The sequence below is a fragment of the Nesoenas mayeri genome (assembly GCF_963082525.1).
Source record: "Nesoenas mayeri genome assembly, chromosome: 1".
Taxonomy (NCBI): domain Eukaryota; kingdom Metazoa; phylum Chordata; class Aves; order Columbiformes; family Columbidae; genus Nesoenas; species Nesoenas mayeri.
In genome coordinates this window covers 78868220-78881269 of record NC_137541.1, presented here as the reverse complement: position 1 = coordinate 78881269, position 13050 = coordinate 78868220, and the positions used below count along the sequence as shown (strand labels likewise).

The 13050-nt window shown below is 45.4% G+C and overlaps 1 protein-coding gene across 1 annotated transcript in view; it reads left to right on the top strand.

The window, feature by feature from the left end:
• Positions 1–1079: 1079 nt before the first annotated feature.
• PDE3A (phosphodiesterase 3A) overlaps positions 1080–13050 on the top strand; it is a gene marked incomplete at both ends in the record, with an annotated part of 257863 nt that continues 245892 nt past the window's right edge. Inside the window, one exon of the mRNA XM_080363582.1 lies at positions 1080–1940. Coding sequence (XP_080219708.1) covers positions 1080–1940 — 861 coding nt within the window. The remainder of the gene's footprint in view (positions 1941–13050) is intronic.

Below are 13050 nucleotides of genomic sequence, written 5' to 3'. Positions count from 1 at the left end.
GGGGGGAACACGGGCTGCGCCCCGGCCCCAACCGGAGCCGCCGCGACCCTCGGGCGCAGAGTGCGGAGCCTCCCCCGCCCCACTCCGCGCTGGAGGCGAACGGGGCCGGCGCAGCCCGTCCCCGGCAGCCGGAACGGCCGTTTTTGAAAGTGGCAACCTCCCCTTCCCCGGCAGCCTGCTATGCTTCGTTATCGCCTCCAACACCCTCTCCCCTCCGCCGCTCTTTTTTGGTGTGGTCTCCTGTTCGGGTTTAGGTTTGCTTCTGGGCTTTCGGCAGCATCCTCTCCCGGCTGGGGGGGAGCTCTCATCACTTGTTTTTTTCCGTACAAAACTCAAGGACTATCCCGGCAGCATTCAGGCTGCTTTCCTTCTCTCTCTTCCCAAGCAGCTTCCCTTCAAAGTCCCTCCCGCTGATCTTTCTCTAGCCGTCCCGGCACAACTTCACAACTTCTGTCCCCAACTCCGCTGGCCTTTTATTTGCAATATTTTTCTGGGCGTTTTTGTTTTGTTTTGTTTTTCGTCATTCCTCCATCCCCGCGGTCCGCAACGACCGGTACACTCCTTCCCGGCGACCGCGGGGCACGGCCGGGACAACCGCGGGCCGGGCGCGGACCCGCCGGCGGGCAGCACTGCCCCTCCCTCCCTGCCTCCGCCAGGAGCGCCTGTGAGGGAGATGATGGCCTAGAAATTAAACAGCACTTCTGAGGTGGTACATCTGCCTCTCCCCCACTTACCCCTCCCCCCCTTTTCTTATACTGTTTAGGATTTCTCTGCGTCTCTGCCTCTCTTGCACTTTTAAAAAAAATCTCTAATTTACTACTCCCCCTCCAAGCCCGAGGGGGTCGCGGAGGGGGCGAGGCGCTCCCCAGCCCTTCATGTGCGGCGCTGAGCTCTCGGGGAGGAGGCGAGCGGGGGGCGAGCTCCGCGCTCCGCAGGAAATGCCGGCGCTGCGGCGGGGAGCGACCCCGGCCCGCCGCCCCCGCGGCTGCCCCCCGGCCGCGCGCCGCTGACGGCCGCCGGGGGGGTCACTCCCGGCCCCTGCCCGGCTGGGAGTAAGTCCAGCGAGGCCCGTCGGGGCCATGGCCGGCGGCGAGGCTCGGAGCCCGGGCTGCAGCGGCCGCTGCCCGCCGGCGGGGCTGCAGCCCGGCTCTCCGCGGGGCGGCGGCGGGGCGGCGGAGGGGCGACCGGCCTCCCGAACCGCGCTGTCGCCGCCGCGGGAGACCTGGCGCCGGCGGAAACTTTCCTCGGCGCTGTGCGCCGGCTCCCTCTCCGTGCTGCTGGCCCTGGTGGTGAGGCTGGTGCGGGGGGAGCGCGGCCGGGAGCTGGCGGCGGAGGGCGGCGCGGGGCCGCGGGGCTGGGGCTGGCTGCCCCCCGGCGCCGTGCCCCTGGGCCTGGCCGCCGCCTTCTTCGGCGCGGGCCGCTACCTGCTGCGCGGCGGCGTGCGGCCGCGGACGGCGGCGCTGCTGCTGGCCGCCTGCTGCGGGGGGGAAGCGGTGGCGCAGACGGCGCTGGCGGCGGGGGAGGATCACTTGCTCTCCCTCGCCGCCACGGGGGTGGTGCTGAGCTGCCTGGCCGCCGTGACATGGCTGGTGCTGAAGCTGAGGCAGGGCGTCCTCATGCTCGCCGTGACTAGCGCGGCCAGGACCACGTCCCTCGTCGCCTTGGAGAGGGTCCCGGCGTCCTGGCGGCCCTACCTGGCCTACCTGCTGGGGCTGCTGGGCATCCTCCTGGCCGGCTACTCTGACCGGCTCTGGCCCCCGCGGCGGGCCGCCCCGCTGGCGGAGCCTCCCGCCGCCCCCGCGGCCGCGGACGAAGCCCCGGTGCTCAGGCGGCGGCGACGGTCCAGCTCCATGATCTCCCCTGAGATGTCGGGCGGCGGCGGCGGCAGCAGCAGCAAGACCCACCGGCGAACCTCGCTGCCCTGCATCCCCCGGGAGCAGGTAGGGCAGGGGCAGGGGCGGACGGGTCCCAAACTTTGCTGCTGGCGGGTGGGAGCCCCGCCGGCGGCAGAGGCGCGGGCAGACGTAGCCTCCCGGTCGCTCCCCGGTGGAGGAGCTGAGCACGGTGCGGGCATTGCCCGGCTCCCCGCGGCGCGGAGAGCCCCGTGCGGCCGCCCCGGGACGGGGCTGGGACTGGTGGGAAGGGGGACTCCCCGGACCCAGCATGACTTGTCTCGGCTGAGGGCGACGGGGAGAGTGCTCGGGGTTTTCTTTCTTTTACAGCCATCACCGGCGCTTGCTTTTCTCAAAGCTGGCAGAAAGTTGCGTCGGGTGGTACCCGCCTGCTTCTCGGAGCTGGTGGGAACCTGCTCTCTACACAGCCCTAAGGTTTCCCAGCATCACTTACGAGCCTTGCTTTTTCAAACCTAGGGTTTCCCCGAAAGGTAGCTTAGCCCTATTAAACTTGCTTTAAGCTGTAAAGGTGTGCGTGCGTGAGCCAAGCAGCTTGTCCTCAGTGGGAGAAGTCCCTTATCAGGGCGACAGCGTGTCCTCTGGGGCTGGCCCGCACAGCGCGGTGCTCATCTTTGCACTTTGCCTTCCCAGGGCTGTTCCTGTGCGTGTAATCAATAGCTCCCGCTCTGCTGTGGTTGTGGGAACCGGTTCGAGGCACACGCGATTTATCTCAACTTTGTTTCCATTAAGAGGCGGTGATTTCAAGGGATGAGTGAGAACTTACTCTTTTAGCAGCGATGCGTTCTTTTGAATGTGCATCTCAAGAACAAAAAAAAGAAAAAGAAACAAGCAAACATCATTATCTTTACTGCACAGCTGTATAGAGTCTTGCCATGGACACACGGTTGGCTTAGTTCTGTGCTCGAAATGTTTTATCAGTTTTTTTTTTTAGATTTAAGATTGCCCCAGGAGGGAACAGTTCGATAGGTCGAGTGTAACTGAGTGTATTGAAAGTCAGTGCAACCCTCACCGAGCAGTGGAAGGGGAAACCTGGGGGAAAATAAGTGGCAAATGGCATTAAGCTTTCTTTTCCAATTAATATTGAAAATGTGTCTGTGCACTGTGGTCAACTGAAGCGTGTTGCCATACACCAAAGGTTTTCTTTCAGGTTGCTTGCTGGATAAGCAGCTAAGTATTTTCCAAGTGATGGCATCTAACCATATGGTGTGGGTGGCTAGTTTGTTTCTAGAAATGGTTTGATTACATCCCTATGTGGTTGGTTATGACATTTTGTGGAAGAGGGCCTGACAACTTTATATGCTTGAGGATTATTTTACAACAAATGCACTTATTTATTTAACGTTTTTGCTTAGATAAAATAAATATTTACCACAGTGTCCAGGCAAATACAGTGTGAAAAAGTAGACAGCAGACCCAGTTCTGACTTTAATAGGAACTGAGAGAGGGAGAAGGGTGTAAGAATAATTTGTAAATACAGTATCTAAGGCAAGAAATTAAAACTGTTTATACTTGGTGACGCTAGACATTTCTGATGGTTTCTTACAATAATCATTTTTAAGGTTTAAAACGTATTTCCAGTCACTCTCACACTTAAAATAAAAGCAGCTTTTCAGTTAACATCTGTAAATGCAATCATTTGGAGATAGGGCTCACTAGTTTGAGATCATGTCCTCTTTTCTTATGGAGGGAGTTACAACCATCTCTGTATACCAAGATGTCAAACTGGTGATGGATAACAAGGTAGCCTTCTTCCCTCTCAGTGGTGTGTTGCTTAGGGACATTGGTCAGCTTTGCCCCCAGCAATTCCCGCTTCCAAGCTGCGGAGCTGGAGTGGAGTTAGCTGGCAACTGTGAAGTTTACTCAATGCAGTTTTTTTGGCAAATTTGTCTTTCTTTTGTTCTCACTTGCTGTTAATCAATAGTGAAATCTGGTATTGCTTGTGCTGCTGCATGATAAGAAATGGATGACGACTTTTGAGTATGGGGAGACCTGTTGTCTTTCTTTTTTTTATAGCACAGTATGGCTGCATGTATATGCGACCCCCCCTCCTCCCTAAAAGCTGTCCTCTTAAATAAATGTTAGCCAGATAGAAAAATGGAAAAGCTGAAACAAAGCTCTCTGAGGGCCTTGAAGAAATGCTGGGAGAATTGGGACTCTGTTGCAGCAAAGTTTGTGTTTATAGCAAAAATCAGTTCCCTATAGACTTAAAGAAACCGTAGGTAAATGTTTCTGCGTTGGACAGTTTTTAAATATAACATGTTAAAAATAGAGATGAGGACTTTATAAACAAGACCAGGCCTTCTCTCACCCCCTGTATTTAAAAAAATATGCCCTGAATGTTTCTGATGTGAAAGATAGCTTGTTGATACATCTGGGAACTGCCAATAATTTTCATCAGGAAATAGGTCTACTTTACTGCTTTGAAATACGTGCTTTCATTTGGTGAATAACATTAAGTGAATTTTTAGAGATGTTTCCCATTACTTCTCACGTAATCTTTTCTGTTGCTGAGCATTTAATTAAGCTTTTATTTTTCCGGAGTGTGATTCCCTCCCCGTCTGTTTGTGATATGACATTCTGCAAAAGTCGGAGTTCCCGAATTTTTTTTTTCTTAGTCACACACATCTCATTTGTTAGCTGGATTTTTCCTTATTAGAACATGGAGTTGAATCTATGTGGTCTTGCAATCTAAAAGACAGTACTAGGAGCTGCAGACTAACATTACAGAGGTATTAGAATATTTAAAATTAAATGAAAAGTATGCTCTTTAAGCTGCTAGTCGGAGTAGCTGGAAATGCATATGTCACTAAATTATTCCCTCTTTAGAAGTGTCTCACCTTAGTTTCTAATCAGTTCCAAAAATAATTTAAAAAGAAAAGCTGCTTTATTAAATAAAACACCACCATCCAAAATCAAACACATCAAGATATAAGCTTTTTTTTGGTGCCAGAAGTGGTCTTTACTGGTTTTTCTTTTAATTCTGGTTTGTTTTTTTTTTTTGTGTGTGTGTGTGGTGGATTTTTTAAATATATGTTCTCTCTTTCTCAATTTTGGTAAATTCTTTGAATTAAAAGCTTCTAGTTTGGTGTGTGTGTAGATCTCATTGAGAAATGTGTGCTTTGTAATAGCCTGATCCTGCTCTCAGCTGAGCATTGTCTGCCTGTGATTTCATTAATGCCGGCTAAGGATGCTCAGCTCCTTGAGGGCTCACTCACCCAGATTTGAAAGAGGCAGCAGAGAGAAATTGTGAATGGATGTATAAGACAGTGAGTGAATGAACAAATGCACGTGCTGTTTTTGTTTTTTTTTTTTTTTCTTCTGGTAAATACACAACTACCTCCAGGATGATGGCTTTTGGAGTTTCTTCTCCATGTTTTTGCAAACACTTTAGTTTTCCCTAAAAGCATGGAGAAGGGGTCGGGACGGAGGGAATAGAAGTGTGTTTTGCGTTTCCCATTAAAATATTATATGGCCTTTGTGTTCTAGAGCTTGTCTCTCTGATCTGCGTGTCTTGATCTTGACATACGACAGTCTAAAGGGATGATTTCACCTTGGTGGGTAAAATACTCCACAGGAGATAGTAGCTGTACAATTTTAAACAGTGCCGAAGACTCAGGATTTTGCTTTTAAGCCTTGCTTGTTGTTTTGTTTGGGGGGAATGGGAAGCTTTCAGCTAGCTTAGATTTATTACAAGTGTGTGTTAAATGAGCTAGAGCCGCTGCTACAAGTAGTTCAAATGCTTAGCCTTTTTTTTTTATTTTGTCAGAAGACTGTCACAGGTACAGGACACCTCAGGGTCTGAAGTACTTTCCAGTTCCCAAGCTGGTGGGTGACACAGCATTGTATGAGAAGGCACTAGCGAGGTGCTGAGTCTTGCCCTGGTCCTCAGTGTTGCTGGTGGGCACCAGCAGGATGGAGGAGTTTCTCCTCTGGCTGCAAGGCCAGCACTGGCTCCATGTGCAAACTGCTGTCCGTGTCCTCTAGCTCCTGGGGCAGAGCATGTTTCTGCCCATTTCCCTTCCTTGTTTCTCTTGTGGGCACTTGGAGAAATAGAAAGCTTTTTGCCTCGCTGAGGGACACCTGAGGGTCTGTCACTTATTTTTAATCAGTTTGAGATTTGGTAGCTGTTCTGTGCTGCCACATCTTTCCCTGCCTGTTTCTCCTTTTAAAAAGCTATTTTTTCAGATCAACAACTTTGATGACAGACTCCTTTTGTCTTCCGTCTGCAGCAGAAGAGGGTTTTTTTGCTCGATTTGACCGTTTTTCGCAGGGTTCTAGGTGATGACTCTGCCTGTTCCCAGTCTGTAGCCTGGGAAAGTTGTGAGCCAGGACTGTCGTTATCACTGCCTGTCTGTGGAGTTGAGAAGACAATACTGTTAACAGTTCACATGGTCGAAGATATCTCTTCAGCAATAAGATCTAAGAAATGGAGGGGAAAAAATATTATTTTTTTTTCAAGGGAAGATGAAGGCTTTATCTGTTCTTCTCATTGTTTGACAGTGAGAGCTTTCTAAGTGCCAGGAATGCATTGCTTCGCCTCCTTTCCTGGGTCTCTATCATTCTGTTCAAAGAAAAGGGCAGCTGTACCCTTATCTTACAACCAATTTTCAATATTACGTATGCTGCCTCTGGCCTGAAAATAGGAGAGAACGGAGTGCAACGTACAGAGATTTAAAATTTTGGAGGGGAGAGGGCAGATTAATATCCAGATCTAGATCCAATATCTAGATTCTAGATCGAATATCTAGAACTTTTTGTATGTCAAAGTTCCTATTAGGCATGCAGTGTTATATACCACATACCTCCTGCTGCTAATAAGCATTATTGGGCTGTAATTACTCTGATAAGATTTGCTGGCATTACCATTTAGGTCACTAGAAACCAAGGAATACTGCGGAGTTATGTCATCTGGTGACTTGCTGAAACACGACTGTGTAAAATATTTCAGTAAGGCTCCAGGAAAAATCACCCGGGGATTCCAGACATAATACTTTATTTTCTTTTGCATGGCTTCATTTACGCAAACCTGCTCTACTTCGATTTTTTTTTCCTTTTTTTTTAAAAAAATATTTTTATTTTTAACCTTACAAAAATGTAAAAACTGCAGCTGCAACTCTCACGATTGATTTAGAATCTATTTTCGTCAATCGGTTAAATCAAGAAATTTATATTAGGGCACACTGGCAAAAAAAGTAAAATACAGTAGTGACTTTCTACTCTTTCTGCCTGAAGTGTGAAAATGCAAAGCTGGGGAACTGAAAGAAATCCTGTGTACGCTGGGTTGTCATGTTAATTAAATAAACAGCCAGAACAGTGACCCTGTGTATGAACTGTGTTTTGAGAAGCTTTTTGGGGGTTGGAGGGGAAAAACAGTGACACATGATGTTTTGGATGTTAACTGCGACATTTGTATGAATTTGTCCTGATCTGCTGTTACTGTGCTTGCATTCCAGCTCTTTTTTTGCAAGAGGCTGAGACACAGCTGTATTTTACAAATTGAAGGAATATGCTTGGGCTTTTTATTGCTTGGGCTTTTTTCTTTAAAAAGTAATATATAAAAAAAATTAAAATGTCCTGCCCTGGAACTGCAAAGGTTGCTGAAATCTGGTGCCTGCAAACTGCAGGGCTTGAGAGAGGGGTGAGCTGACTGCATCCTGTGTGGTTTGAGAATACAAAGAATGCTGCTGCAATTCAAGCTTTGAGACCGTTGCTGTGATTTGCTTAGATAATCTAATGGGAGATGTATTGTAGACTTGATGGATAAGGAAATAAATGTAAAGATCAGCTAACAAAATAGAAGTGTTTTTTCTTTGTGCAAGGTTTTTCTTCTCTGCTTGCTTTGAAAAAAGTTTCTTGATGAACCTTTCCTCAAAGTCCCTTCTGTGTTAGAATGCTGCTTGGAAATAAATGCCTATCCTTTGGACTCCATAATTTTTCAAGTTTTAGTGTGTATTTTGTGTTTTCTCTCTAGTCTTTTGTGTGTGTGTGTGTGTTTGGTTTGGTTTGGTTTGTTTTTGTTTTCCCCCTTCCCAGATTTAGCTTGCTGCAAGCCCTACTGCAAGTACAGCGGTAGCATCAGGAGTTCTGTGGAAAACAAAACCAAACAAACCAACCAAACAAAAAAGTTACGTCCGCCCAGGTTTTACGCTGTGGGGAATGTCAGTGTTTTCCTTTCTTTGGAGATTGAATGAGGTGGTGGGAGGAAGAACTGCTGTACTCCTTTATCAAGCTCTATCAAGATTTTCCTTTATGTTTTCTTTTTGGTTACAGAAAAGTTTGAGCTTCTTCTCCCTCTGTGTGGGAGCAATTGTTACAAGCCTCTTATGATGATTATGATTATGATGATGCTGATGCCGATACCGGCCCAGCGGCGGGAGGGGGCGGGGCCGGGGCCGGCGGGGCGCGCGCTGGCGGGGCCGGACCCCTAGAGGGCACGAGCGCCCCTCGCTGCGCGCGACCCCGCCCGCCACGTCGGTCACCGCCGTAATGAACAACATCTGTCCGTGGTACTTAACCCAGCCCGCCTTTTTATTTTACTGCGATTTTACTTTATTTTACTTTATTTTATTTTATTTTATTTTATTTTATTTTATTTTATTTTATTTTATTTTATTTATTTATTTTTTAACGGTTTGGTATCTTTCCCTGGCGATACCAGCGGCGTTGCCCGCTTCTTGTACGTCCTCCGGGGTTCAGTTTGCCAGCAGTGCGGCGCCATGAGGTAGGGGCAAACCAGCCAAGAGAAGGTTGTGCTGCTCTAGTCATTGGAAAAAGAGCGGTAGTAGGTTTTGGCCTTCAAAAAGGCAATTAAGAATTCAATTGGAGATCACGATACAAAGATGAAGCTGCCTCCAGATCTGTCAAGAATCCAGAAGAATAGGCTAAACCACCATTGCTTTATGTATTGTGGCACCTCATGGCTCTGTTCACACACACACAATGTCAGGGATTGGAAGGGACCTCGAAGGATCATCCAGTCCAATCCCCCTGCTGGAGCAGGAACACCTATGACTATGAATAAAAAGGGAAGCATCATGTGTAGATTGCAGCAGCAGAACGTGCTGATGAGACAAATGGTCCTCCGTTACTGCTGAATGTAGGAGGCAGCTGGATGTTTTCCTGATGTTGCCTTAAGGGTTGCCGAATGAAAGGTGAAACAAAAAGCACAGGAAGGTATTTGGTATAAGAGCTTGGTTGGTGAAATTACGTTGTTAATTTTGGAACCTCTCAGGGAAAAGACTCTATGTCAGCTGGCAGTGCTGGTCACTGAAAAAGTCTGGTTTTGTGTGTGTGTGAAGTATTATAGTGAAATTAGATTAGTGAAGCACTGATATGGAGTGTTGTGTTGAGTTTTGGTCAGCCACAGTGAGCAGTTGGGGTCTACACATATAGCCTGAACCTCTTATTATCACCTAAGAAGAGACTGGAAAATGTGTAACAATAGATCTGATTGAGGAGTACTGAATAGGCATTCTCCTAAAAATTGAAGAATAGCAGGGAATTTGGAAAAAAACCAAAAACAAACCAACACTTTAGTGTTAAACTTCTAGCAAGAAGCCTGGATGGGCAAGATATAAGTAAGCACTGATCATGGAATGTGTTGTCACAAGGTATGAGTAAAGCATTTCTAACATTGTTAGACATGTGTATTTATTATTTATTGAAGTTTAGAGGTTTCTTTTTCCAAGGAGGTTGAAGACTGGAAAACTGGCTTTATGTTTTTTTAGTCTGATACTAGTTAGGAAGAAATTTCCCACTTGTTTACTCTGTTGTGGTGTGCTTAAGTGAAATTACTGTTTTATCTGAAGTGTCCACTGACCAGGACCTATTACAGCATGGCTGTGTTCATAATTTTTACTACAATTAACTACTGAAAACAATTAGGGAGAAGATATTTATGAGCATCAAGACAGCTAAAGGCTCTCCCTCTACCCCTGCATGAGAGTGGAAAAAAACAAAACCTCCATGTATCAGAAATAGCTCAGACCATAGCTGAGGCCTGCTTGTCTAGCATCTCTAACCCTCCAGTGAAATATGCTGTGTTAAAGTGACTTATTTATATTTTGTGCTTCGTGGGTTGCTTAAGTTTGCTCTGTTTTGTAGTAAGAATTTATGCATTGGTTTGGATTTTAAAATAAAATAAATCCCTATTCTGCATCTTTATTTTTAATGGGATTTTTGTGTGCCTGACTGTAGGAGTGATGCTTTTCAGACATATTCAGGATGCTTTTCTGATGGTTGCTGAACTCCTGACACAAACCCTGGTGACAGTTTAAAAGCGACCATTCCTCAGACTGGTTGGTTCTCCTAGAAATATCTCAGCCTCATTAAAAGATGTGTAAAATATAGCTGTGGTGAAGTTTGATGGAAAGTGGTATTGCTTGCCGTGTTTTGAAGATCAGGTCACTGATGGCAATTTTGTTTATTTGGTTTTAGTTGTGGTTTTTTATGTTTTGTTTTGTCTTAAAGAACCTTTTCTTTAAGTAAAGTTGCAGACTCGTTTTCTTGGCATAAATTATTATAATGCAGGGGGAAGAATTATTAATCATCTCCAAAACTGAACATTGCTTATTCTGAGCAGCATCCTTTTGACGGATGTTTGACTAAATTTGTCCATGAGTGCATTTCTGAAATGAATTCCAGAAGAGGAAATAATTGAGTGTTTGAATGCCGAAGGTTGATTTTTTTTTTTTTTTTTTTTTAATTATTGTGCTTCCAGCAGGTTGCTGATACCTTGCTAATATCTCTGTGTCCACCAGCAATAACCAAAATTATTCCTCACCTTGAAGTACAGGTACTTTTGCTAGTCTTTTGCAATTACTTTTGCTATATGGTTTTAAATAAACCAATATATATTTGTATTTAATATAAAGGAGTGTAGGTAGAACATCAACGTGTTTTGTTACCTGTGTTACTTTGTCCTCAGCAAAAATATACACCCTAAATTTACCTTAAAATGAGAATGTGTGGCAGCTAAAGAGGCCGGAGTGGTGGGCAGTGAGCCCTGTGGTGGCCATGGAAGCCACTGGGGTGTCAGCCTGCAAAGGTGCCCTCACGGGCATTTGTGTTTGCGCTCTGACCAGCAATGGATGAGGCAGTTGGAAGTGGTGATGTATGGGTTGAGAGGTTACGTTCAAGCAATATTTTCTTCTATGAGCAGTAATTTAGATACGCTTGTCCAAGCTTTTTGTTGCCTGTGGAGTAAAACTTGTGAAAACTTGTCTATGTTCATGTATTAGATCTCAATTGGAATGGCAGCTGTAGAAGGGTACAGACCTCTGTGCAAAAGTGTAGACTAGAAAGGGCTGCATGAGCTTGTCTTACATGCTGCCCCCTCTTGTCCCTGTTATTGCAGTTTGAGTGCTTTTGTTACGAGATTCTTGCGTTTTCTCACTGTAGCCTGTTAGAGCTCACCAGCTTACTGATCTAACTTGGTCTTCCTTCCAGAATAGATTATGCAGCTTCATTTCCACCACACTCCCCAATGCAGGCAGGGCTATTTCTATATTGGTAATACTGAAATCCTTCCCCTGACAGTAGCTTGGCGAGTGGCAACAAAAGTGTTGGATGCATGTAGAGTTCTCAGGTGCATTTCACTTCACTTTTGTTGGTGATGCTAACCACAGGTTATTCTTGACAAGGTCTATTCACTGTATATTATGTTGATAAGGAACTTAGGTGTGTTTGGGTGCATTTATAATTGCAAGATAACTGATAAGATATTTTACATGTGGCTGTAGTTTTAGTGTGAGTCTGTAAGTGGGATTGTTACAGGAATACTTGAGCTGAGATGTAGCTCTGCATCTTGTGAGGCAATGAATACCTTTAACTTCTCCTGGAGGTCATTCAGTGATATTTTAAAATTTATATTGTGCAAGTCAAGGTTTGTTAAAAATGTTCTTTTTGTAGTGATTACTGATAATCTCCTTCCTGCCTCCGCTGACTTCAGTGGGAATTGAGAGTGCTCAGTCCTCCCAGGGTAACAGGCTGATCCTTTCAGTTGAATCATTAGTGCCGGAGGAGGGTGTGTTCCCATACACAAATCTGCAGATTGCTCCTTTTTTTAAAAAAAAAAAAAAAAAAAACAAGCTAACTGTTCTTTTTCTTATTTTAAAGTAAGTAATTCAAAGCTAACATTGGTTGTGCTGCTTGAAATGTGACCTGAGACTTTGTAGCATGTTTTTATAGATGTGTATGCACACACATACATCTTTATATGTAAATATCCATGTGTTTGTGTACATATACACAATCAAATTAGTGTTGTGTAGCCTAGAGGAATGAAATTCTTTGACTCTGACAACATAGTCTGCAGCCTGAGTTACATATGTCACTGTTCTTTCTTGATATTTAATAATATTTTTCGGATGTTTCTACAGGCGAGCATGTTTCTTAATATACCAACTTCGGTGCCCATTGCTTGAGTTTTAATTTATCTTAGTTTTAGTCTTTTCGTTTCTTGACTTGCAAACGCATACCAAGTTTTGCAAATTTTTTCTTCTTTTATTTGTAAATGTTTGAGTAGTGATTTTGATCAACAAATAAATACTTGTGTCTTACTAACACATGCTGTTCCAATATTCGAACTGGAACTTGGTGCTACAACTCTGTTCTAGAGGTGCAAAGTCATATAGGTGCTTTACATGATGCCTGGACTTACTTGCTGCTGGATTTAGCTATGATATGGAGCTCAGGTTTGTCTGGACAGGAGGAACTGATGAAGTCCCTGTGCAGCCTGAGCCAGTGTCCTTCTTGTGGGCACACATGGGGGCTGTTACAACCGTGGTAAGACCAGCTGAGATAAATAGTTGACGCGCATTTTTACAGATAAGGATGATGATCTTTAGCTGGTAAAACTTACTCTGTTATATGTAGTGTATATGTGATTGCTGCTATGTACCTATTCTCAAGGAAGCTGTGGACTAGTTAGTATTTGTTATTTATTAGGACAGTTCTGAAAATTCATTGATTACGACAGTTCCCTGAAATTTGCTGCTTTTCTGTTGATTCTGAATTCTGTATGAGGTGAAATGCTGCAACATAATTCATATGCCATTACTTTTTTTTTTTTTAAGACCAGCTTCATTCATATGCAAGTGCCGTTCTTAAATGAAGTCTTAATTGTCTACTGATTATA